At 46.9% G+C, this 27,194-nt stretch overlaps 1 protein-coding gene across 1 annotated transcript; it reads right to left on the reverse strand.

The window, feature by feature from the left end:
• Nucleotides 1–9,315: 9,315 nt before the first annotated feature.
• Nucleotides 9,316–23,931, reverse strand: LOC125943968 (uncharacterized). The gene is made up of 3 exons (XM_049663617.1): nucleotides 23,667–23,931; nucleotides 19,588–19,866; nucleotides 9,316–9,765 (listed from the first exon to the last, which is right to left on the reverse strand). Exons 2-3 carry the CDS (start codon nucleotides 19,819–19,821, stop codon nucleotides 9,316–9,318), a joined length of 684 nt encoding a protein of 227 aa, XP_049519574.1. The 5' UTR covers nucleotides 19,822–19,866; nucleotides 23,667–23,931.
• Nucleotides 23,932–27,194: the final 3,263 nt, after the last annotated feature.

The following is a 27,194-nucleotide window of genomic DNA, read 5'->3' on the forward strand; positions in this document are numbered from 1 at the left end:
TTTCTTTTTTTTTCTTCGAACGATTCGAGGCGCGTGCGATAGCCAAAGACTGGCTGTAGACGTTCCTCGAGGCAATTCAAAACTAGCGACACGATTTTCTCTCCACGAGCGAACGCGCCACACCATTCTGAGGCGAGCCTATAGTTCCACGAGACGCCGGGTGTCAAATCGAACCTCTAAAGAAAAGCCGGCTCGCGTGATGAGAGATGGGACGTGCCTGCGTACCGACTTGATTCTAAACCTGCCCAGAAGCCCCGACAGGATCCCGCAGAGCTCGGTGCGCGAGCCGCCCGAAGACTTCCTGGTGTCGGGGGCGGCCGCGCCATGGGACACCCGCTGGCTGCGCTTCTTCGGCGCGACGGGACTAGCGGCAGGAGACTGCAGCTGCACGTGCGACGGGCCGGCGGACGACTCCTCGTCGTCTCGCCGCTTCACCTTCGCGCCAGGCTCTTTGGTCGACATCCATTTCAACGAGTTCTGCGAACAAGGGCGCAGCTGGTTAGGCTTGCGCGGCCAGGGTGGTTCCCTAAGCTGGACCTACTCTCAGGGCTTAAGCGGCGGGACATTTAGGGCCGCTTCTCTTTAACGGGATGGGGATCTCTTAAGCAGTGACCAATGAAGTGAATGTCGCCACATTTAACGGCTATACTGTTCACGAGCCAGGCGCGAAGGGCTAGCGTGAGGCTGTTCCCTTCTCCTCACCGTCGCGGCGCAAAAGACGTCCTTCGTCGCCTCTGCTCGTGGAACTCTTCTTTGGACTGCTTCACGCACCGCCACTCTTCACGACGCAAGAGCGCCGCTATCCCCGGTCGCCGTGGCGGAAGATGCTGGCGCGAGAAGCAGGTGAAACCCCGTGCTCGTCGCCCCAAAGGCGCCGCCGTATAGCCGCGGCTACGGCAAGAACAGAGGGTTACACGCCGCCGGTGGCTCCAAAGAAGCAGTTCCTCCGAGTCTGCGACAGAAGGGCCTGGGCCCTAAGCTAAGGCCGCACCGACGGGCAGCTGCAGAGCCCAGACTCCACAACGCACGCAGAGGCGCCCCCTTTTCAGCGTACTAATGAACGCAACCAAGTGATCGTGTTCGTCTTCTTACTTTTGGTGTAACTTCAATAAAAACGTAAAGCTCCTTCTGAAGGCCTGCAAATATGAGAGGATTACTCTGCTTTACGGTGCAAGACGGCGTCGTTGTTTTCCCGATACAGACGTTATGAACAAGACACGAGCTTTTCTGCACGACATGGACACCGGAGCCTGCACGCTTATAGCGCAATTGTATACGAGCATGAATCGACAACATTAAACAGAATTATGTGCTGAAGCTAGAGAATCGGCGCACATGCGATTCGGCCTTTACAAAATTGCTCCTTACAGAATTATGACGTGAAAAGAGGGACAGGGTAGAACAAGCCGACATTAACGCGTCGATATATTCATGCCTAAATAGTGTATGATCGAGAAAAAAACTTACGAGCAGCGAACAGTGTATCACGCAGTTTCGGAGCATTCTGGAGAATTAGTTCATTATGCGTGATAAATGTTTCGCAAGAGGAATGTTATACAGTCATTTATAATTACGACAAGCCGTATCTAGCGACGCTTCTTGTCGCGAACTTATGACAAAGAGATTGAGAAAGAAAGTGTAGAGAAAAAAAAAAAAAAGAAAACAGCAATCGAACACTCAACTGCTCCATTGCTGCACTAATTCGGAACATCTCACGGAGGTATTTTCTCGACAGTGCGCAAACAAATGTGCGTGGTGTGCATGCTATATTGACTGATATGCCACAGTGAAGGCGCGCTTACTGAAATTGTTATTAGGTTTTCAAGAAGCACCGCAAATGCTAAATTTTCGGCGGCGTGCACATAGCGTTTCAACGATGGTCTCGTAAGACATTAAACGTCAGCATTAAATCAGCTAAGATCAGTTAAATATAATATTTCATTCATGTAGAAGGCAAAGGAGAAAAATAAAGACTATACGTGTTTTCTTTCTTGTTCTTTTTTCTTTTATCGTGTTTTGTTTATATCTCTCTCTCTTTCGTTCTTTTTGTTTTACGTTTTCGCACTCAGACCTTCTGCATTGTTTCCTCATACTAAGTACTACACCATGAGCACGCCAAGCAAAAGCTCCCAGCCGTTACGGCACTTACGTGCCACGGGTTCGCATTACGTTAGGGAGCCGGATACCCCTCGATGCGTTTTAGAAAGAACCTATGGGCTCATACAGCTTATTCTGCGCCCACTAGACCTTGTAACATCGGAGTAGGTGTCCAAAAGAGGCATGCCATTTCGCCCCCCACTGCTTCCGTACTAATGTCCTGGTAAGCTTATACCAAGGCGTGCTTTGGAGCTGGCTACTGACACTCTAAATTTAATTAAGCAGCACGCACTTAGCGTCTTATTTGCTCTGAACTCGTGAACATAGCATTCTACGTGTCTGAGGACGAGCAGTGACGTCGAAAAACGCAAGAAGCATAGCCTTCGAGAATGTGGAGCCCCGCGCTGTTGCCACAGCCGAATGCCGCAATCTCGGAGGCAAGGACAAATCTGATTCAAACTCGGATATTTGTAGCAGTGTTATGACGTTCGACAGCGCCTGAGGAAAATAGAATGCTTGCTTATCACTGACTGACCTGCTTTACTATACATAAGCGAGCCATGGCGCCAAGTTCACAGCTGTCTCTACATTTAATTATTTCCCCCCTTTTGTTTACAATTGCTCTGAGAGAGCCACCGCCGGAGGTGGGCGATGTGGGCACCACCTGTTGAAAATAAGAAGCTTGAAGCCGGACGCGCTAACCACTCAGCTGTTGCGGAACATGCGCGCTTAGTAGATTGTGCGCGGTTTCTAGCGGCGCGGCGAAGGCACGGCGAGTGGTGGGCGTCTGTGCATTCTTTCGACAGCGCCACCACACATAAGCCTCTTATGAAAAACAGCGCGAAAAACAGGACACAGTGGGCAATTAAGAAAGAGACAACGAACATTGCCCTCCGTTTCTCATTTTCGCGCTGTTTTCTTTTCTTTTTCACAATAAGACATGCACCAACGAGCCCAAGTTGACTCAATCCTACAATTTACACCTACGCCGCATACCTCGCGCTGCCTTGACACTTAAAAATCGGAGCTGCTGATGCGCGACGCTGCGTATGACGAAGAAAGGAGGGGAGCGAAAGAGGAAGACAGCCTACGGTGAACGTTGATATGTGGGGTGAATATGAGCGATGACAAGGTCGTTGTCAGCATGATCCACCGTGGCCTGATCACAGGCTGAAGTGTTCAAATATAGATCAGCAGCGATCAACCAGCGAAGACGGGTACTCGCCGTTGAAGAAGGGAGTCATCATGAAGTGTCGAAGGTTTAGCAAGGATATTATTACGGATTAAAAGAGTAAAGTCGGGTTCATTCGACTAACTTGTTCGCCACAAATAGTTCCCATGAATAGTCGTTACTTGGGAAGAAAACAATACTGCTCCTGCCAATCACGTGCCATAACTTTTGTGCGGGAAATTCTCGTCCCCGTATCAGTCATTTTGTGCAGGTGGAGAACATCCGTATTACCTTTGCATTAACATAAAGGTGTGAAGACTTTCGCTTGCTGCCATCTCTACCACAACGTGAACGCGACCAAACGCCTTTATACCTTAACGTTGTATCTATTCGATATCAGCGTCCCAAAGCCTATAGGTGCGCCCGCCAGCGGGGACGTGTCAATAAAAGAATGCGACGTGACCAAGTGCGAAGTCAAAACGTATGAAATCGATTTCTGGAACAAGTGTGCATGATTAGGAGTCATGCGGTTATCAAGATATTTGTATTTCATAGTGTTCTTCTTTTTCTCTTTTTTCATTTTTACTTTCACGCAGTACTAAACAGACTATAGATTAGCGAGATCAGAATTCCTATAGAGGCGAACAGATAAAAGGGCACCTCGGTTCTGAGTTCTTATCTTCCCGCTCCGTGAAGTGTTTTCACATCAACGCTCGTTCAATGTGCAACAAGTTTGACAAGTTTACTGTGTTCATAAACCGCTTTGGCTTTCACTTCGATGCCCTGATGCTATCTGAAACGTGGTATGTAGATGATAATGTGTTAGCGCCCCCACTGTATCACACGCACTTTATTAACCGTCCAATTGGGCGTAGAGGTGGCGGCATCTCGCTTCTTGTCCTTTCTGCTATTGAATGCCAATTAATTCCAAAGTTCTTTTTGTATCTGATAGCTGCGAGGTGCTCTCGCTTCTCAGCAACCGCACTGTACTTTACGTTCTCTGTCGACCCCCAAATGGCGATGCATCAGAATTCTCGAAATGCTTAGACAGTCTCACTTTGTGAATGAAAATAAGTACACTGTTTTCGGTGGTGGAGATTTTAATATTGATATGTTTTGTGACCGCACACTGCGATCCGATTTTGATATTATTGTATCTGCTAATGGGTGCTCAAACGTTATTAAATCTCCCACTCGTATTACACTGCAGTCAGCAAGAGTTGCTAACGGCATCGGGTGTAGCCTGCTGTGACTTGAGCGATCATATATATATATATATATATATATATATATATATATATATATATCTTAGGATTATTTACCCAACAGTTTCGGTCGGTGGACCGACCGAAACTGTGGGGTAAATAAACCTAATATAACCGCGAAGTTGTGCTTCTGATTTTTCTAAATACGCTTGGCCCATTAAAAAATCCAGTTACTATATATCATTCTACCGGTGCCAACATATGGGGCAGAAACTTGGAGGTTAACAAAGGAGCCCGAGAACAAGTTAAGGACCGCACAAAGAGCGATGGAACGAAAAATCTTAGGACTAACGTTAAGAGACAGGAAGACAGCCCTAAGTGATGCAGCAGAATTAACCGACTACGCTTCAGCATGTCCTCTGCGGCATATGAAACATTTTGAGAAAAGGACATCTCGCACAAATTATGGTGCCTAAATGTTAAGAATTACGCTGGCCTCTGTTTTAAACGATATAGCGCTGAATGGTATTGATATTACTTCATGCAGCCGGTCTGAACTTCACGTATTCTATGTATACTTCTTCTGTATCCGAAGATGTGACTAATCTCGTTTTATACAGGAAGAATTTCGCTTGTGTTTTTGTGTGTTCACTTACATATGTAATTAATCTGCATGGACAGGTGATATCCTTTTCCTTCTTTTGTTTATTTTTAAATGTTTTGTACTAAAGGCAAATACGTAATGCTATTGATATGTGCTGTGGTGCTGAACGTGTAATTTGCTGAAGTGTGAAATCTCATGTAAAATGTGCTCAGCTGCTGAACTATACAGGGGCTAGGAAGCTTGTCAAGCTGTCAAGCTCTCTAGGACTACTACTTCTTGGCCCTACGCTCTTTGAAGTGGAAATAAACTGATTGATTGATTGATTGATTGATTGATTGATTGATTGGCATTCCAGCCGATGTGGCGTTGCAGGACGAAAGACTTTCTGCCTCACCCATCTCCTAACGCTAGATGCTCAGTTCTCAACCTATCGCGCACTGGCAGACGTTTTCCGGCTGCGTTCAGTTAACTGGCTGATCCTCGTGCGCTAGTTCGTGATTTCGTCACGTGAGACGATCCTCGGTGATGCTTTCGACGATGTTGCAGACAGCTTGGCGCTCATTGATACCAACGCCCCTGTTTAATCTCAATGAGAAAAAATATCCTTGGAGAACTGAACAACCTATTAAAGAACATGGAATACTACGTCGACAGTTAATGTTCACCTTACAAACTCTCACTGCTGCTGCAGTATCTTTAACGTGCCATATGAGCTGCACTCCACGTGTACCAGTGACGTCATGCTTTCCCGTCACGCCGCGACCGCTCCGAGGCCCACCAGCGCACCTCGCTAAGACCTTTGCACTTACTCACTCTTATGAGGTGCTTTACAAGGCTTTCATCAGTTCGTGTGCACACCGGTTCATAGCTGCGTGAGTAGTTTCAGTCGGATACCTTTATATACACGTCTTTCAGCAGCGATCGTTCACAAACGACGCACACAGTGCCATTATAGTAACTTCTTCCGTCATTAACGGTCTTTTTAATTATCCTACTTTATTAAAAAATTTAATCATTCCAAATTGTACACTTTATACGTGCAAAGCGTCAGCTTGCTATTCTAATTAATCTGTAGCAGTTGCTTCAGATTAATTAAGTTGCGCAGGTTTTATGGAAGCACGCACGTGGACGCGACGTACATGGTGTGAAACTCATCACTGCTGGCGCAGGAACTTCCACGAATAAACATGCTTCGTAGAAACCACCCAGGGTGTGAATGCGCGCAGGTCAACGTCTGAGAGTAAATTGATTGACGGAGTGCTTTTCGTTGTTATAATACGACCCTCAAATTATTAACGCTGGTATGTAAATAAGTTCCAACATTAACGTCAACACAAGCATATGTTCTCCCAAATGGAAATTGATGGATATAGTTTTGGTTCTTTTCTCACCCCATACGTGCCGACCACAAAAATAAGTATACGTTTATTATTTTATTTCTTTCGTAACTTAAATAATCGCTTACAGCATACAGCTCGAGTTTTAATCTCGTAAAAAGTGGTCTAAGCCCTGGTCAAATAACTCGTTAGAAATACTGATGAATAACATATTAAAAAAAGTTGCCATCGACAGAAAACAGCTTTATTTTACAGGCTACTTGCGGCATCATCGCTTTTACTGTGGAATCTATAGACTCTCGATACGAGTACCCGTACGTCAGCACCCCAAAACGCATAGTGTGGGCTGCGCTAGTTGGTAACTCACGGTAATAAATTAGCTGCGTGAGCGAAACACGATATGCAGCAAATGCCTGCCCTTTGTTGTATGCAGTGAAAGGTAGATGCAAGCGAGATCGAACACGCCACCTCTCAGCTACGCTCCAAGCACCAAGCCGTGCACAGAGGCATTGAAGTGCGAGTCGCACGAAAGTACTGGCGTGGACTGAGCATTGCGTTTTCTCTGGACGTTCTGTACATGACGCAGCGAGAAATGGTCCGTGATTCTGCAGATAGCGGTGTGACGCCTAACAGATCGGCATCTGTTCCCCGCTTGGTATTTGAGGTACGCAAAAGGTTTCCATAGCATACCAGGGTGTAGAAGCTGGAATTATTGTCGGTTTTCAATTCCTGGTTATCTTAGCGCACAAGAGAGAGAAAGAGAGAAAAAGACAGGGAAAGACGTGTTGTCACAGCAACAAGACAATTATAGTGACAAACAGTAACGAGTTGCTGAGACACATTGTCGAAAAAGAAAAAAAAGACAATGAGAAAAAATGTACAGCCTAACTCAATGATGGCACGCACAACGGGCAAATAGAGCGATAAGCTGTAGGAGAACCGCTGCTGCGAATCTTCCTCTTTCTGTTCTTTCCTTTCATTTCGGACCTCAACAGTGTTCCGAATGGCGACCTCGTAAATACTATGGAATATGAGATAACCGTATTAGATATCTATATATAGAATCTGTTCAATATCGAGGTATTACGGATGTTGGGCGGACCTCCGTCCTTTATCGACTGTTGGTGGTTAATCTGAACATGCATCGTAAAGCATGTGCTTCGGCTACAGCACACCTCTATCACACCGCAGTTATGGCTGCGTGGTTATTATTTCTGACGCGTAAGGTGTATCTAAGTGCACGCTACTCATTAACAGTACTGGCTTTCCAGCAGCCACTACACTCATGTACCGGTGCGAACGTACTATCGACCAAAAAAGTTTACGGCCAAGGGATCTGACAAGAAGCTGAATATCTCCGCAGCCTCAAAACGCAGCCTTCAGGTATTCCCATTTCCAGCCTCTGCTGGTATTGCGAACAACATTGTGATGTACGGTTTCACTGGCTACTTTTAAAGGCTGCTCGGATATTTAGCGTTTTCTGAGATCCCGTGGTCCGTAAACTTTTTTGGTCGATAGTACATGCGAACGACATCGTTTGCATAGTTACGTTCACAATTGCTATAAAAAAAAGTTGGGAAATGCTGCGGAAACCGCCGTTCGTTGCAGAAGATGGAGAGAAACTAATAGCGTGGTTTTGCATATACCCGAGTCAAATGATACGGCAAGCACGCTTCACTGCGCAAACCTGAAGCCTTGCTGGAGGAGTCGATAGGAGCAAGTAGAAGACAACAACGAGCGGAGAATTTACCTTTCTGTCTCATATTTTTGCTTCTTTAGTGTGATTTTTAGCATGCCTTGGCTTCCTAGCATTTGGCAATGCTTGAGAACCAGTTACAGAGCTCTGTATGACCGCAAGTTCAAATGCCCATGTGAGAACAAAAGCGGCGGTAGTGCATTTGAGCCGAAAGGATACTTTAGAAAGATTCCGATCTGGCATTTCCGCAGTACACAAACGCCCAATAAGTGGTGGCAAGCTCATTGCTAAAATGGTGACGCTTGGGCAGCTGGTGAATTGTTCTTGATTTCGTATATTAAATATGTACATCAGAATCTTTGACAATTGGGCCAGTTGGTGCATCATGTTGCGTCGTTGAGCGGATTGTTTATCTTTCTTGCGGGCGTTTCTATGTCGCTCAAACAGGGCCTTGTGTGAATGACGACATGTGCGAACGCTCGAATATGCGGTCGATAAGCGAGCAAAAAGTTCTATTGCGTCGAAACTGACTGTTAGCCATATTTTCAAAGATTGCACCCTATAGCGTCAAAATACAATGAGCGCGCATGGTTGATATGTGAAGCCTTAACACATCCAAAAGAGTGGCGATGCATGCGTAAGCTTTCCTTCCATTCCACTTTTTCCGAAGGAGATGTCATTCCTATCAGAGTGATTTCGTTCCATGTTACTTCCATGCATGCTCCCCTTCCGCGTTTTCTGACTTTCTTGCGAAGTGGCATACGCTATATACTATATGCCGCTTGAAGGAATAAACATTTCGTTTTTAGTCAACACCGTTGCCTGGCCCTTTCTAACGTCCTGTTCCATTGCACCATTTCTACTAAAATTAAATATATGTTGGGAAGGGATGCAGGAAAGCAAGAACATCGCGGAACTCTCACCGTAATCACCGTTTAAACAGCGCGTTGTCCGCCATATTTAGGGCATTGTGCATTGCGGTAACTCCAGCTTCGCATTTTTCCAAAGGACCCACTGTATTCTCAAAGAAAGCCTGCCGTTCGTTCCCCATCTAAGGGTATATAACTTGTTTTCCGACATCCTTTTCGTACACGTTCGCGTTCCAACTTTTTCGGTATGAACAGCGTCATCGCATGTCATTTGCTATTTGCGTCTGACTTGTGCACGTGGATGAACAAACTTTGCATTTGTCAGCGAACGTTATGTTACCCCTTTCGGCACGGGTGGCCCCAGTGCACCAATTGCTTCGGCGAGAGGCACCTCAGCGAGTCGGTTACAGGGTGCTGCGCGCCGTGCTTTATACCTACCGAATCCTCGGGCTCCCCCTTCACGGCCCCCGCTGCTTCGTCGGCAGGAGACGTGGGCTGCTGCGCCGGAGTCGTGCCGTGGGGTGTGACTCCAGAGGGACCTGGGACAGCTGGCGGTGAATTTCTGCGCATCGGAGAGCCGGCCTTGGAGCCGATCTCGCGCGCGCCACCGGGACTGACCGCGGCCGGGTGCTTAAGGGTGCGCTCGCCATCGGCTTCGGTAACGTCCCGTAATGGCGTCGTAGCTCCAGGCTGGGCGGCCGGCGCCTGCAGCAGCTGCTCGGCGTCGCTTCGTGGCGTCCTCGGCGCCGAGTCCTGGCTGGTCGTAACGACACTCAGTGCGGGGACCTGCGTCTGGCCGCCGCTCTCAGAGGCCTCCTACGATGCCGCGCTCTTACACGCACAACCTATAGCGCTCCGCGAGGGCGGTGCGACGTCGTCTGTGCGGCAATGGCAAAATTTAAGAAATACAGCAGTGAGCAGCACCTTGGCAGCGGAACATTTCCCGCCCAGAGTATAGGTCCGTCTTCGCCACCTGGTATCAACCGCCTTTTCTTTCCTCGAACGGTGAATGAAGAATAATGGTCGATTAGCAGATATTAGCTTTTCGGTACGTAACTGTTGGTGTACTGTCTGCGCAATGGTACATCGAGCGACAATCGTTGCATTTGAAGAGAGAAATTGGGCGTAATTACCGTACATAAAGGCATGCACGTCGTATTTCAGAGGTCATAAGTTTATCAGCGCTGAGATGCTCGCGGAACGGGGAACCACGCGCTAAAGAAGTGCGAGGCTCTCCTACCGTGAGTGCATCGGGAATTTAGCGTGACTCTGAAAAACTCTTATCCCGACGGCAATGTGTTAAAAACGGTCATCCGTAATAAGCTTTGTCGCATCATCTGTTACTCCAGAAATCGGTGCATTTCTGGAGCATTGCTTAAGGGGTAATAGCGTGATCGAGCGTGAAACCATTTCAGTGATGCGTATACGATTGCACTGAATTGCCAATAAGCGTGAGCCTTAAGCATTTCACTGTAGTGCTATTGTGAAAGGTTGAAAAAAAAAGGAAAAAAAAAAGGGTCTATGCTTCATACAATGGAGTTCACACGTCCTAAAAATTCGTAAATATTCCGCTACCTAAGGCCTCTTGGTCTTACAGTGAAGGAGGTCTCCGGAGTAAAGTCCTAATTGCTTCAGAATTCGTGGCGCAATGAACAAAAGCAAGTAATTAGCGCGCTGATACCGCGGCGTATACGCTCTCCTTCAGATGGGAGGTGAACTAAGCCTCGCCTCGCGATGGGTCCATACTTCGCTGCAGTTGTCATCCTAGCGTCTCCGACGTGATTTACTCGCTAACTACCTTTTCTTTTATGTACCATTACTTCAAAATTCATATTAGCAAATTGTCGTATTGATACTGAACGCTGTGAAAATAGCAGCTGAGCCATCCGCAAAGAACTACTGACCACGGTATTGGTCGATTCGCCGTGTATACGTGGGCCAGCATGTATATAGAGCGCAACGCTGAAAGGTGTGCTAGTTGATTTATACCGTATGATGTAGCACGCGTAGCAGTGATGAGAGAGTTAACGCAAAAAATTAAGACTGACGTTTTTTGTTTTTTTTTTTCCTATTAGACTTATCACTACGAGCTTGAATCTGTCTGAGAAGGTCGGGTCTTGTGTTGGGCTCTCTGCACACATGCCAGCCTTCCTTTATTGAGGTATACTTATTACTTTTGCGACGGAAAGAGCATAACGCATGCGTCCCTAACAAAATATTACATTCATGGGACGCCTTCGTGACAGTGGTCTTCAGCTAATACATTTCAGTCATGTATCACAAAAGAATTTAGGCGCGAGAAGTACGCTTATTTAACAAGAAAATGTTAGAGCTTAATGTGGCCTGTGATTCCTGCAAAATGTTCTCGCTTCCCGAAATGCTGCAGAGATTCTGAATGCAATCCCCTTGGCCGTCTCAATGAAAACATTCGCACAGACGCACACGGTAGCTGCACTAACATTCATCTGGAGACGTCGCGTACATTTAATGAATGTGAAAAGAACTCTGCAGGTCTGGTTTCTACATTGTCTCCTATGAACTGCAGATGGCACTGGAGATGCGCACATGTGCGATATCTGTGACAACCACGGAGTAAGATAAACAGCAGCGCCAACTCCGCTGCCGCGCAACGCATTCGCTCAGGGCAAACCGTGTAACGCTGACGCCGGGGGTCTAGCTCATGCCTTTGCTCTCTCCCTCCGCTCCTCTTCACGGCTTTCTCCTTCCCTTCTACTAGATGGATGGATGGATGGATGGATGAGGCTGAACCCTTTAAATCGGGCGGTGGCATACGCCACCTAGCCATGACTATTAACATATTTTGTACTTTGTGGTGGGTGAAGTTTCACCACTGCCTTGATTTTATCCACCAATCAGATAACCTCTGTTTGGTTATTTCTACCCGCTTAAAGTCTATTTTGCCTTCACTGTCCCTAAACCCCAATGCTTTGAAAAAATCAGCCCCGTTGCTTTGCACTGTAGGGTTAAGGCCTTTACAGAAAAGTATGAGGTGTACAGCCGTTTCCTCTTCTTCTCCACACGCACAGCACAACGTGTCTATACCTTGATACTTGACTCGGTACATCTTAGTCCGCAATACTCCCGTCCTGGCTTCAAACAACAAAGAGCTTCCCCTAGAATTATCGTAGATATTTTCTTTGGCAATTTCTTGCTTGAAAGTTCGGTATGTTCCCAGTGCTGATTTCGTCTGCATCCCTGTTTTCCACAGACCCCTCTCTGTTTCTTTAACCTTTTTCTTAACCGCTGTTTCCTGGTTTGCACCCCTCCTGCAGTCCAAATATTTGATTGACAATTTTCTGGTCAGCTTCCTCCATTTTGTGTCAACATTCCTCATGTACAAATAACTGAAAACTCTCCTTGCCCACCGCTTTTCTGCCATTTCTCTCAATCGCTCCTCAAATTCTATCTTGCTGCTGGCTTCCCTGCCCTCGAATGACGTCCATCCCATGTCACCCTGTACCCCCTGATTTGGTGTATTTCCGTGTGCTCCCAGAGCCAGTCTACCTACCCCTCGCTGCTTAACTTCCAACCTTGCTCGAACCTCTGATCTCATGCACAGGACCGCATTCCCGAAAGTCAAACTAGGGACCATCAACCCTTTCCAAATCCCTCTCACCACTTCGTACCTATTGTAATTCCACAGTGCCCTATTTTTCATTACAGCTGCATTTCTGCTACCTTTAGCCGTTACATATTTTTCATGCTCCGTTAGGTACTCAGCCCCATTGTTCATCCACACTCCAAGATATTTGTACTTATCTACTACCTCCAGCGTAACCTCCTGTATCCTATGCTCGCTGCCCTGATTATCATTAAAAATCATGACTGCCGATTTTTCTTTACTAAACTTCAAACCTAAGCTATCTCCCTCTTTACCACAGATGTCCATTAATCTCTGCAAGTCTTCCTTGCTGTCAGCCATAAGTACAATGTCATCCGCGTACATCAGTCCTGGTAATGACTGTTTAATCCATTCTCCTTGCTTGAAAAGGAAAGGTTGAAGCCAAGTCCGCTCCTCTAATTTTTTCTCTAATCCTTGTAAATACAGCATGAACAACAGAGGTGACAGAGGGCACCCCTGCCTAAGCCCCTGCTGTATCTCTATAGGCCCAGATACCTTGTTTTCCCATTTTATAAGCACCTTGTTACTTTTATAGATATCTTTTAAAAGATTACTTACTCCATCTTCCACATCTAGAGTGCCCAGTACGTCCCACAAATCCTTTTCGATTACACTGTCATAGGCTCCCTTGATATCCAGAAATGCGAGCCATAGGGGCCTGTGTTCCTTTTCTGCTATTTCAATAGACTGCGTCAATGAGAACAGATTATCTTCTAACCTTCTTTGTTTCCGGAACCCATTTTGTAGTTCCCCCAGCACCTCCTCGCTCTCCACCCATGCCTGCAGTCTGTCCTTTATAATCTGCATCACCACCCTGTAAACCACTGACGTCACTGTTATGGGACGGTAGTTGTTTATGTCGGCTTTGTCCACCTTTCCCTTATATATCATGCTCATCCTGCTCAGTCTCCACCCGTCGGGGGCTTTACCATCCATTATCATTTTGCTCACTGCCTCTCTTAATGCTTTCTTAGATTTTGGGCCCAATGTCTTTATCAACATAATTGGGATGCCATCAGGACCTGTCGACGTGCTACTAGGAACCTTCTCTGCCCTCCCACTCGCTTTGTGCAAGTGGAGCCACTGCACTAACTAGTCTATCCTCACCTGATTGAGCACATGCTATGTTTCGTTCTTTAAATTTTTCTGTCATCATTGTTCTTATATGTTCCATTGCCTCATCTCCCTCTAGCCGAACACCTTGAGTTGTAACTATAAACCTCTGCTCTAGGCTAGTCTTATTACTCAAGGAGTTGAGATGTTTCCAAAATTTCTTCGCTGCTTTTCTATCCTTTTTGTTTACATCTGACAACCATTGGCTCCCCTTTCTTCTAATCTTCTCATTGATCAAATGGGATGCTTCCCTTCTACAGTTTAAGAAGTTATTCCAATTTCTGCCTACATCAGCTTCTGGTTCACCCCTCCGCTTTGAATATCTGTGTTCCCTGGATGCTTCCTGACGTTTCTCTATGGCCTTCTTAACCTCGTCATCCCACCAGCTCTTGGGTTTACGTCTTCTGTTCCTTTTTGGCCTGACTCGTACCTTAGCAAGCTCTAGCTCAAATAGCCCTGTTAAATTTGCATATGTCCATTCTGTTTTTGTATCCTCTGAAATTACTTCCTCAATTTGTTGGGCTGCTATTTAAAGCTGCTTTTCCGAGTAAAATATCCCACCTGGTTGTTCATCTTGCCTCCTACCCCCTACTTTCATTTCTCTTCTAAAACTCACCTTAATACGTTTGTGATCACTACCTAGACTTCTGGAGCCATATTCATCTATGTTCATTACATTTAGCCTATCGTGCATCCTATGTGACATTAGTGCATAATCTATCGTCGACTGCAGGCTCCCTACCTCCCATGTTATGTGCCCTTCACACTTCTCAGTACTGTTGCATACAACTAAGTCACGCATTTCACACATATCCAGCATCATGTTCCCTGTTGAGTCTGTGTACCCGTCCATGTCTTCTATGTGTGCGTTCATATCTCCTAGTATAATAATCTCGCACCCTTCTCCTAGCTCATTAATGTCACTTGATATGGATTCCAGCATTTTTTTTTCCTCTTTGGCATTTGCTCCTGTCCACAGGTATACAAAGCCAAGGAGTGTCTGCTCTCCTGCAACTTTCCCTTTTAGCCATAAATGCTCCTTGCATTCCTGTTTGACCCTTTGCCAATTCATACTTTTATGAATGAATGCACCAATTCCACCCCCTTTTCTACTGCCCTCTGTTCTATTGCAATATTCCCATGCATAGTCAGGATTACAGGGTGGTTGCTCCATGTCCCTAAGATGTCCCTACTTATGTCATCGCGTAGCGCCATCTGTCGAGGCACGCAGAAACTACTCAACAGCTTGCTTCCATGTGCGTATGCGCTGAGTGGTGGAGACCGGCGGTGACGGCGGCATGAAACGGGCAGCTCGGCACCCGTAGAGCGTGTCGTCTGCTAGAAACGCGGGCCCTCGGCCGTCTCGATTTGACAGCAATCAAACACAAAAAATATATGTGCACAAATAATAAAAGCGCAAATAAGCACACTGTACCGCTTTTATGCACGTATGCGAAACACTTTTACATGTCTTTAGGGGAAAAAGACGATAAATGATGCTGTACAAAAAGACACAACAGAAGTACTTGTTTTTCACTCCTCTACGTCTGCGTGGAAGCGAAGGTGCGAAATTTCATCTTCCTCGCTTTGTTTACCGTGTATGCAGCATGTTTATTCATGCCTGACGGAACAAGGTATCTTGATACTTGTGCGTGAAGAGACTGAGCAACAATACAGTGTTTTGTTCTCGGCTGTAAACCTGGGGCCGTATTCTGAAACGTTTCACTTCGGCGAAATTTCTTTTTTCGCTTTCAGGCGCGCGCTGATTGGCTGGTTGAGCAAAATTGAATGAAGTCAGGCTCAACCAGCCAATCAGCTCATCCAGTAAAACAGCCAATTATCGCGTGCCTGAAAGCGAAAAAGAAATTTCGCCGAAGTGGAACGTTTCAGAATACGGCCCCTGGGTATGGCAAAGGACGCGAGAAGTTTTCGCTCTTCGCGGCGCCATCTGATCTTCAGCTACTGCACCAGCGGAGACAAGAAATTCCTGCAAGTAAGCGAGCGCTTAAAGCAATGGACAAATTATGTGACCGACACTTAGAGAATCACCTTATTTTTGATAGTTGGTGTAAAGAACTAAAGAACCTACTAGATGTAAAGAAAGTGCCCTCGACTTCGAAGCGGAGCCGTTCCTTCAATTTTTGAGGGAAGCCTGGCGCAGCTCAATGATGCTCAATGCCAGGAGGAACCAGAAGACGCCGATGCGGAAGGACGGGAGGAGCTCAATTTGTCTACAACTACACACAGTGCACGCGCATTCCTTGTCCAGAGACATGCCGTAATGTAAATTCTCAGCTTTGTCTTCGAGAAGATTCCCCCAGGTATGCAGACACATAATTTGAGCTTCACTTGTGAAATTCATAAGCAGGAAACACTGGCAGGAATTCCCAATTATTATGTTTAGTGAGAAAAAAGCGGCAATTCTGCTCGCAAGAGAACCTGGCGACACGAAAAGCACCGCGAGAAACAAAGAAGCAAGCGAAGCATCTTAGCACTTGATGCGTGCTTAAACAAAAAGAGTGATAAACGTCAGCTTTGCATTAAAGGCTTCTTTTCGCTCTCGTCTGTCATTGCTTGAGACCACCCGATCTGCCGTTATATCTCTTACCATTTGCCTAGTTCTTTTTTTTCTTTCGGTCTTAGTTTCCGTAATTCGTTTATTTTCTGTTCCTGTGCCTTGTATAGTTCCATGTTGCCCACCTGACAAATCCCCTGCACTTGGCCTGTATAAAATAAATGAAATAAAATTATACGTGACTTGTTTTTCCTGCTAACGTCACTCCGTGAACCACAAGAGCTATGCCAGCTATGCGCGCTATAGGCGTCAGTGCATGAGCGGAGCAGACGACAAAACGGGTAGGCAAGCAGGCACCGTTGCTATAGCAACTGTAGCAATGACAAAAAAAAAAAAAGACCGACAGACCCGAGCCTTCTTTTTTTTTTTTTTTTTTTTTTTTTTGCTTGACCTGCCCGCACCTTTGCTGCTTTGGTTGGTTGGGCCCGCCTCTCTGCTCCACAGTTTTTCCTAAAGTCCCTATATAAGAAAAGTACCGCCATCTACTCTTTCCTCCGCCGCCTCCTCTCCTAAAGCGCTTGCTTTTTCTTTACTTTTGGCTTGCGAAAGCCAAGTCGATGGTGGCGCACCTAGAAAGTCCACGTTGAAGCTTTCAGGCCGGGCGCGCGCCGCCGCCGGCGACTGCGGCTGCGCAGAGGACTTTCAACATGGCTCTGAGGCGGAAAAACAGAAAATATAAAGAAGTGAAAAGCGCGCGCTATCATCGTCCAATCGGAGATACTGGAGAGAGAGAAGCGGCGTTTATCAAAGGATGGCGGTACTTTTATTATATAGGGACTTTAGTTTTTCCTAATCCGTAGCGCCATCTGGCGAACACGCTGCGAAGCAGGAGCCGGTGTTTCAAAATATGTCCCTTCCAGACGAGCAGAATCGGCGCTCCTGTCTTATCTTACTCCGTGGTGAAAACTTGCCATATGCCATCAGGTAAAAACGATACAGGCGCTGAACTCGCGAAGATTTTCTTTCGTAAAAACTCTATGTCACTGGTCAGCCAAATTTGGTAACATTGAGCCAGCTGTGCCCATTAGCCAGTCTATGATCTTACGAAACGCGCTTGAGTACGAACTTCTTACGCTCTAAGGTTCTTCGGAAAGAAAGCTACGCAGTTGACAAATTTGTCCTAGCCCGCCGCGGTCGTCGAATGCGACCCTACCGCCTTTCCGTGGCGGGTCATCCTCTACCAATACAACTAAGAATTAAGTGATGAGAAGGGTACAACATATCAGCGTCACGCGTTGATCATCGTTTAAAATTTGAAGTAGTATTTCACTCATTTGGGCCAAAGAGGTCATCGGAATGGAATCACCTCCTCACCGGCATCGCCAGCAACCACGACCAAACTGCGTTCAAAACGCACATCTGCAACAATGTGCCACTCCTCTCTGTAGCACCCCCATTAGCATTGGGAGTATATAACCGACCGACCGACCGACCGACCGACCGACCGACCGACCGACCGACCGACCGACCGACCGACCGACCGACCGACCGGCTGACTACACTGACTGACTGACTGACTGACTGACTGACTGACTGAACAAAGAAATAAAGAAAATAAATGTAAGCACGGGACTGCGCGAGGGCGAATTATTCCACAATTCGAAGCACTCGAAAAGCAATTAACCAATCTCTAACTATTAGACTCTCTTTCTGAGAGACTTGTATCAATTTTGTTGGTAGTTTGGTGCGAGTTTTCAGGCGGATGGGGCCAACTTTACTTTTCATGAAACTTCCTCCTCCTTACGTCTCTCAGCAGAACCCCCCCCCCCCCCCTTTTTTTTTTTTTTTCCTTGTTAAATTTTTTAAAGCGAACTAGCGGTGGCAATTTCGTTCACGTTTAACTCAGAGCAAATCGCGGACACTTAAGCAGCGGTTGAGAGATAATTCTCGTAAAACAACGCGTTAAATGGCGCAAATCCTGTGTCGCCAAACAAGGGCGGCGAAATCTGGCAAAAAAAAAAAAAAAGAAGAAATGCAGACGCATAACCGAGCTCGCAGCATTGGCTTCAATCCAGCATAACCTGAGGCTGTTTGCAAGCCACCTGCACAGAGAAAGGGCCTGGCATTTGGTAAACACCCAGAGCTGGGACAGCGCTCGCGTCTAACCACCTACTTAATGGCGCCGAGTAGTATACATATAGTGGCGCATTAATTCGGAACGTCTCCTTCGCGTCGCGAAATCGCCGTCACGGGAGAGCTGCTGCACTCGAAGCGCAACGAAATCGACTCGAGCGGTTGTGCGAGCACACCTCCATACATAGACGCACATCTGCGCTGCGTGCTGTCTCGCTATGCACAGAATTATTTTTCGTCTATTAACGCTTCCTTCTTAACACACGCTACAGACCGTTATAGTACAAACATTTTTCTTGGTGCTCTGCGTGGTCACAAATATTCGGTTACATAACGCGAAATGGATTGATGAGACTATACCGCAATAACACAAGTTCAGGCACAACGTACTCTGTTCTTTTTATCTTTGAATGACGGAACCTTGAACTGTGGGAGGGTGCTTAGAATCGAAGCGGGCTTAGATTAACTATAAGTGCAATAAGGATTAACAAGGGACAATGACTGATGCACTTGTGTGCAAATAAGAAGAGTTCATCGAATCGCACCACTTTCTGGAAGGAGCACAAGGCCAGTATAGAGCACTGGCATATCATTCAGACACTTGATTCTTGCCGTTCACACTCTCTCAATGGCTTACGAGAGCTGGATTGGCGGCAAATATTTCAAGCACGGCACCGTTCCGTCTTTTGTACCCCTCGTCTTCCTTCTCGCTCGCTATTTTCTTTTTCTTTTCCTTTATTTCTCTGCTCCCGCCCTTCGTTTTATGTCTCCTTAATTGGTTCACAAATTTAATAAATTCTGGGGGCTGGCTCGCCGCACTATACAGGAAGTATTCGAGAGTGAAGGGAGACCATCGCCTCACACGCGGGCACTTAATTCACCGCGGCGACCAAACACAGCGTATAAAGTTTTGACTTGCACGTGTCAAAATTTGAACGCATTTGTGATTTCATAAAACGCTCCAGTTTCAGGGAGCGCTCCAGCGTCAAGCATCATTTCATTCCAACCTTCTATCTTTCTCGCATTGGGTAGAACCACAATTCCCGTGCCTAGTGCACCGTTCAATCTATGAATCAATTCCAAATAGACAGAATTCGCACGATCCTCATAGTACGCAATAGCTTATACATTCCCTTTAATACGGCACACTGAAAGAATGGAAGGAGCATTTAGCCGCGGTTGCGCACACCGGCGGCGCACTTACGGCCACCGTCTGCGCAGACTTCGGAGATGCGCGCGCGCACGTGCTGGGGTAGCGCGGTATGCGCCTCGGCGGCTTCCGTGGTCGCCCCGTAACCCTAGCGATCGGGGGCGTCAGAGCGGCATTGCGCGCCCCGGAGCGCGCCTGGGACGACTGTTGGGACACGTGACAGGTGAACAGTAGACCCGGCGCCAGCGTGTGCAGAGTCGGTAGGGGCGTGTCGGCGCAGGTCAGCATGCCAGACCGCGGCCGACGCCCTGCATCTCACGGCCGCCGGCCGGCCTGCACAGCCGAGCACAGAACGGCACCCTATATATTGCTCACGTGCCTGGCAGCACGCTCCAACGCCTCATTGCGCTCGGCACAGTGCGAGTTATGGCGTCCTGTACAGAAATACGAAAGCGCGTACCTGAATGCAGGCTATAGACAAGGAAACTGGCACGCGAGTAGTGTATGAGAGGGAACACCAAAGTCCTTACTCGTGATGCGTGGATTCGAAGTTGGCATCTCAATACCTAAAAAGTAGCTTCCCTGTCGACCATCAAGTCTCGTGGAACGTTTTTACGTGGGATAAGCGAGGTAAATATACATGATAGCGAAGCTTCCACAGAAGCCCATACGTTCAAAACATGGCGGTTCCTCGGTTCATGGGGCTTAGCGCCATCTGTGTGAGGAGGGAACACTTCCGGCGGTACAAAAAATATTGTGACGCCATCCACATCTGTCAAAAATCAGAAGTGACCTCATTTTTGTTGACAAACGCGCGAAGATTGTGTTCCTGGACTATCATTAGAGCTGTATATTCAAATGCCCCGCAATTCGACTTGATGGCCGTTTCGAGCTTTTAGCGCGCAAAACGATGCAGCAAAATATCGGTCGTACTGGTGTAGAAGTCGCACCCATGCACAAAACATCGTTTCTTCACAGACCGAAGAAAGCTTTGGGTGTTGAATGCTGACCAGTACCAGCCGCGGTGGCTCAGTGGCTAAGGCGTTGCACTGCTGAGCACGAGGTCACGGGATCGAATCCCGGCAGCGGCGGGCGCATTTCGATGGAGATGAAATTGCAAAAACGACCGTGTGCTTGCGTTGTAGTGCACGTTAAAGAACCCCAGGTGGTCAAAATTAATCCGGAGCCCTCCACTACGGCGTGCCTCATAATCAGAACTGGTTTTGGCACGTAAAACTCCCGAAAGAAGAAGAATGCTGGTCGGCATCGTCGAGCGCGAAGCCCGTCAGCCAGCGCTGCCGCACGAAGGCGGCTAAACTAAACAATTATCTGGTGGTCGTATCTCACTATACTTTTGACTGAACAAGTAGAATAACGATGAGACACAGCTCGCAAACCCCGCGCTACCAGAATTCAGACAAACGTTGACGAGCAAACCAACAAAACGTGTGACAGGGGCGTATAGTAGCAGGTGAACTTTACGAGCGCCTTTCTGCACACTTCAAGAGTTTCTGCACACTGCAGTGCCCCCTTTGCAACGCCTCCCTTGATAGCGGGCGCTGAAAAAGAGGTATTTATTGTTAACGCTAAAGTAAAAGAGAGTTGTCTTTTCTTCCCTCGCCAAACTTATGTAACCTTGATTAGGAATTTTATTTTCATTGAATGAAATCAAACTTCGTCTAGTTTTAAGTAAATATTTTTTTCTCATTGTTTGCTCCCTCTTCACATAGTCGTGCTTTAATCGCTGCTCCCATAACCCCCCTTGCTCATGACGATTGGTTCGGGACCACTTTTCGCCCGAAGCTTCGCGACTTATTTAGATCGACCTTGGGATATGTGTGCCTAGCCTCTATGGTCTCCTCAAGTCAGTTCGTGTGTTGCCTTTCATATCGCTCGAGGGATGTATGCTATCACGCCGGAAATTAAGGCGGATATGTTATAACAAGCTACACGATGCACTTACCTCTTCGAGTTCGCCTGTCTGTATGACACTCACGTAGTTTATTCGCAAACGTTTAGTTTAGGGTCTAGTGCGGACTTCCGCTTGCGCAATCATCTTAACGCGCAAGCTTATGTAATAAACATTTTTAAAAGAAGTTCTAGTTTGTTTCTTCCTGTTCGCCTTTAACTCCGCCGGAATAGGACAGGAACGCAAAGTCAGTGATACATACACACCAACGGTGATGTATTTTATTATCGCAGTTAAACGGTACAACGTATGAAAAGCGCAGCTATAAATGTCTGCCCATCTTTTTCTTTTTTTTTTTCATTTTTTTTGCTATTTTCCGATTCCTATAGAATCGCTTCCTTCCATTTAACATGAAACAGCACGATTAAGGCTCAGCCTTTATTAGCCCGATAAATTACTGCTGGAGTTCAGCCAACGTTATTCTCTTAGCGCTCCCATCCTAACAAAATTCGAACAATAGTAGCCGCCCATTGTTTCCTTATCCCAATGTTCTCTGCCGAGTACACCCGCGCGCTGCTCCTGCAGTCACCGGGGTTCAAAGTTTCTTTCGTTAGGCCGCTTTTCTTTTTTTCTTCTTTAGTAAGAATACAAAACCACTGCAAAGACAAGTGTGTGCAAACTTTAATCGGTGGGCCATCATTCGAATTTTTACGGTGTAAAAAAATTATACACCGCTGACCGACATGCAGCGCACAGCGGTTCCTATACCTCGACCAGCTTGACTATATAACTATGCTGTCCTGACTACTGCGTAAGATTGCCAAGCGCCGAGTGTACAATTTTCCGGCTCTCGCGCACATCTCTAGCGATGATTTGTAACCGTTGAGCTCAGCGCTGAGCATATACGCAGCGCCCGTGCATATGGAAGCCCCCAAAAAGGTCGAAATTATTTCGCAACCGCACCTCCCAAACTTGCGCCGAAATCTGCTTAATGCCCCATACAGTAGCTTGGCCAAAAACCAATCGTTATGGCTCGCTACTACGGGTGCATAACCGAGCACTACAAGGAAATAAAGATTGCGTAAAATTCTGGTCCCACATGTGCATGGCGAATACACTCATTGAAACCGCGCTGTACCGAAAGTGCTGGAGAAATCTAATCAAAGCCTCGCCTGCTAGATGTGAGTGGAACAAAAATCGGATTCATTCATGCTCTAACAACATGACTAAACGTAAATTTCGCAGTGATGTTTCCCTCTTCAAGGCCCCATATAGACCTTCTAGCGCCTCGGCTTGGCTTCTGTACCGGCTATAGCCAAGTTCGTATGATCCCGCAATTAAGACGGGCTTCGTATTCAAAGTGCAATATGCTTGTAATGTCATGGGTGACATGACACGCTTCATTGTAGGTCGTTTTGTGAGAACCGAGAACGCGAGGTGCTGACAAGCGCTGTGCGCAGTCCGCGCTATCCTGCGGCGATGCATCAGCGCTTTTCTACCTGAAGGGAGACTACCATTTCTCTTTTCGCAGGAAGTCTCGCGCTTAGTTCTCGTCTTCGCAGAAGTCGCTTGTTTATATGACGACGAGCACGTGGTGAGAATTAACCGCCATTATAATAAGTACGCTGCACTCAGACACGTCAAACGCTCAGATGTATTGCGAAGCTACAGTAGTTACGCATGCAGCTGTACAACTTCACTCGGATTAAGACAATACAGATGAAACATTCAATATGGCTGATAAATAAGCGCCGATCATCTTTCTGATATGTTAAATAAAAGTACACACGAGCTTCTGGGACGATGTAATACTCAGCGAAAAACTCTATGCACTGACCGTGAAGATGCATAACGGGCGCAAGTGCTAATATTGTTTCACCATCAAATGCTAAAGAAAAAGGCTCAGCCTCACGTTCCATTCCTACGAACATTACTCCGCGCATTTAAATGTTGCTTTAGAATAACGAGATTCCACAAGGAAAAATATTTTCGGCTCCCGCCTCGCCGAATCAGAGACAATCACTGCTATAGCAGCGATCATGTGCACGCGTCGCGACAAGTCACGCCGTGCCTGCGGAACCAGGTATACGGTGACAACGCTACGCATTTAGGTGCTCGAAGGACAGCGCAGACGCTTCCATTGCGCTATATGAAACTATACCTAGATGCCTAGAAAATCGCGGCACGGATAGACAAAGACGAGAGAAATGCAAATGAGACGCACAGTGGCCACAAGTAGTCTTCTCAGCAGGCCCCCGTGTTGCGGAACACTCGAAGGCTGAATTCTCGCGAGCGGGGGTCGAATCCGTGCGTTGTCGGCGCGAAGAGCGGCATTCCCGGAGGAAGAAAAACGCAGCGGCTAAAGGTGCCGCGAGGCTCACCTACGGTGGACGCGGCCGGGGCTAATCGCCGTCGTTCTTGCACACGAGACCATGCGGGGGCCACCGCGAGGGTTGGCGCGCGATTCGGCTCATGGCGATGCCATCGCTGGGCGGCTGCAAATGCGAAAGAAGGAAGAAGTTGCTGCAACTGCGTGTTGCATGCAGTTCACTTTCACCGAACGCGACGAACAATGCCACACAAAGCGCCCGGGACGCCTATATTCGGTCCTCCCGCCAAAAGGTGTCGGGACTGCATGCCGACAGGACTGCCGACAACCTCGCTCGCCAGCTCACAGACGTGCCTTCAAGGGATCCTCAGATGAAGGCACGACGCCTTCCACTTTCTTGTGAACTTCGTTCGCTAGACATCCAAAGGGCATTGTTTTGCTGCGCTTGACGTTGCTGTGGCCTTGACGGCAATATTGGGGCTTTAGCATACGGTAAAATGAAACGAGTTGCTGCATATTTGCGTTTAAGAGCCAACTTCCCTTGAAAATATGGTAAAGATATAGTAAACAATATTGATTTAACGTGCTCTTCGCAGTGCAAACAGAAGCACTTTAGGGACCCTTGATGCTGACAAAATATTCGTCGGATTCTCCGCGTTACCGTGAGACAGGATGCCAGGTGGCAGCCTACCGCCAGACTGGCTTTTGCCGGAGGCTGCAGTCCACTACAGGATCATCTACCGCTGGCACCAACCAGGACACACTCCCCTTTCCAACCAGCACATACGACAAATTTGCCCGAGCAAAATTCTCGATGAAATCATCCGTTCACATTCGGGCATGGGCGAACATACGTATACATTGTTTCGGTATAACACCACCCAAAGCGCGCCTCAGCGTGCCTTGCATATTATAACATAGGTATGCGTTCCCTCCGGAAAACTCGGCACCCTCTGAAAACATCTTCCCCTCTGCCATTTCCCCTACGTAGAGTAGCAGGCCCGAGATAAACCTCCTCAGGCCGAACACCCTGCTTTTTTTCCATTAAAAAAATGTTCTCTATTTCTCTTCGTTACTTGACGGTCCGGTAACACTTGTTCATGAGCAAGTTATTAATGCGAACAGCATTCTTGGCATTGTTCTCAGTCTTCCTTTTCGTTATCTAGCTGTCCTACCAAAAAAGTGGGTCGATCCGGGACATATAGAACAGTAAAGAAATGTGGGCCGATCCCGAAGGTAGTGAAGCCTTAAATGTGGTCCGTTCACGTAGGTATGTGCCACTGTGTATGTGCCGCTTTTCTGAACCTCCTTGACCCCAACTTGAGCATTCGCCACTGGGGACTGCAGTACACGCCTCATACACTTGTTTCGGTTATTCGCATATTTGGATATTCATTGTAAATTAGTACCACCTGCACTTTTTAATGCACTTGAATATTGAAAAGAACTCAGACCTTGAGATTGAGCCCTTACACTCTTTGAGCCCTTACACTCCCTAAATATCCTGGGACATAGTATGTACCTAAGTAACTGAAATATTTCTGTTGCAGCACTTAAACCATATATCTGCCTCAGGCAGGGTGCTCAAAATGGTTTCCCCCTCTCTTTTTCTGGCCATTAGCCCAGCCTAGTATGCTTTACGTTGTAGCAGAGAATGCTAGCTCGCCGATTGTATTGCCTATCACCATAGTGGTTCGCTCTGCTACATGCAAAATTCCCAAGCAAGTTCTTCTTCAGTTCATTCCGTAATCGGCATCCTTCGTGAGAGGTTCAGCAGGACGCATCAGCCGGCGTACGTGTGCGGCTAAAACGAACGCGCGGGACTCGAATAAACTTACGAGCGAGGGAATAGCAATATTTTTTTTTCTACATTTATGAGCCAAAGAGAGCGTCTGTCTCTGTGCGATGCCTGGTTCTTCGCAACAGCGGCAAAAACATGTCTCGCGGAGTTTACACGTCGCATTTTAAGGGAGAATGCCCTGCGGTTCTCTCGAAGCTTCTTGTAACCCACTGAGACGTATACACAAAGGACTTCGAAAATAGGCGGACGCACACCAGACGCAGAGCCGTGAGCCCAAGCACACGACACGGGAAGCGAAGGAAAGCGTTCGAAGGAATGCTAGTGTTTGGCCCGAAGTTTCTTTGTGAACAGATAATTCTCCTTATTTTAGCTTCTTTTGCACCTATGACGACATTACGATAAAACGGAAATATGCGCACGAGTGACGCTTCAGACAAAGAAACGACGCGAATCGACACTGTGCTGCATTTACTCTTTCGCTTCACACGTACATAATTGAACTAAATGAAATATTAAAAAAAACGAAATAAAGAAAGTGTGAAGCCCATCGCGAATTCTATGATTTAATAAGTTTAAGGTATATTATTTTAAGGTATATTATGTTATATTTTTTAATTTAGTTTAATTGGAGGTTAGCCCGCATATATAGCTGAATGCGCTGTTTTACTGCCGACACGCAAGCTTCTCTGACGGCCACATTCGAGATAAATGTACCAGCGTACATTATAGGCACACATAACCTCCGAAGGCACGAAAGGCACCGTACCAACACGCGAAACTTCATTTTTGTTGGCTCGCACTTCATGGTTCGCTGTTGTAAGAGTTCAATTGACATGCCACTAGCGATGAGCTCAGATAAAGCAGTCGTTCACTCGTTCTCGTGAAAAAAAAAAAAAAAAAAGATATATTGCCAGATTTTTCAGCCTGATTGCTTTGGAGGGCAGTGAACCTGCTCTGAGCAACGTGTTGAATAAAATTTCATTTCCAAGGCGTGACAATCGCAAGAATGCTACTACACCTAAATATTTACTTAGTCAAAATAACCAGGAAGATTACTGATGCTAATGAAGAATTCATATTACTTCCATGCCGGTACCCATCTATATCTCAATATAACAGACTTATGATCTAAGTATAGACCACTTATTACGTAACCATTTATAGTGCACAACTGGCTACAAGCCGGCCTTTTCCGACTCCCGTTTACCCTCCAATAGAACTCCCTGTGTACGCATACCGCTTACAGTGCAGTCGCGTGAGATGAAATGCCGGTTATAATGCAGCTTCCGCGGGAAAATCTCGCCGATAAGGACGGCAGCGAGCACGCTTCTCAACAAGGTGCGTGCTACCGGCCGGCGTATGCATTATTCAGTGCAATCAAACTCTCGTTAATTCGGACTTATTTGGGCGCACATCCGTTAAGTCGGACTACTTTCGGAGCTCGGTGAGCGAGGAGCGCCGCAAATGTGCGACGCAAAAGAGCAAGAACGGCGCTAGCGTCCAACCGAAACGAAGCGGCGGAGTCCGCATCGCCACAGCCATCAGTTGAAATCGTACGTGAATGACAGCAACGCCGGAACGCTTCGAGCCTCTTTGTGTCTTTAAAGCCTGCATTCTTGCGT

This window comes from Dermacentor silvarum, chromosome 1 (assembly GCF_013339745.2).
Source record: "Dermacentor silvarum isolate Dsil-2018 chromosome 1, BIME_Dsil_1.4, whole genome shotgun sequence".
Taxonomy (NCBI): Eukaryota; Metazoa; Arthropoda; class Arachnida; order Ixodida; family Ixodidae; genus Dermacentor; species Dermacentor silvarum.

Coding starts and splice junctions, on each gene's coding strand:
- LOC125943968 (XM_049663617.1), bottom strand. CDS start 19,821: ATGCTGACCTGCGCCGACACGCCCCTACCGACTCTGCACACGCTGGCG. Junction 9,766..19,587: donor AGTCTGCGCAGACGGTGGCC/GTAAGTGCGCCG, acceptor GGCCAGACGCAG/GTCCCCGCACTGAGTGTCGT.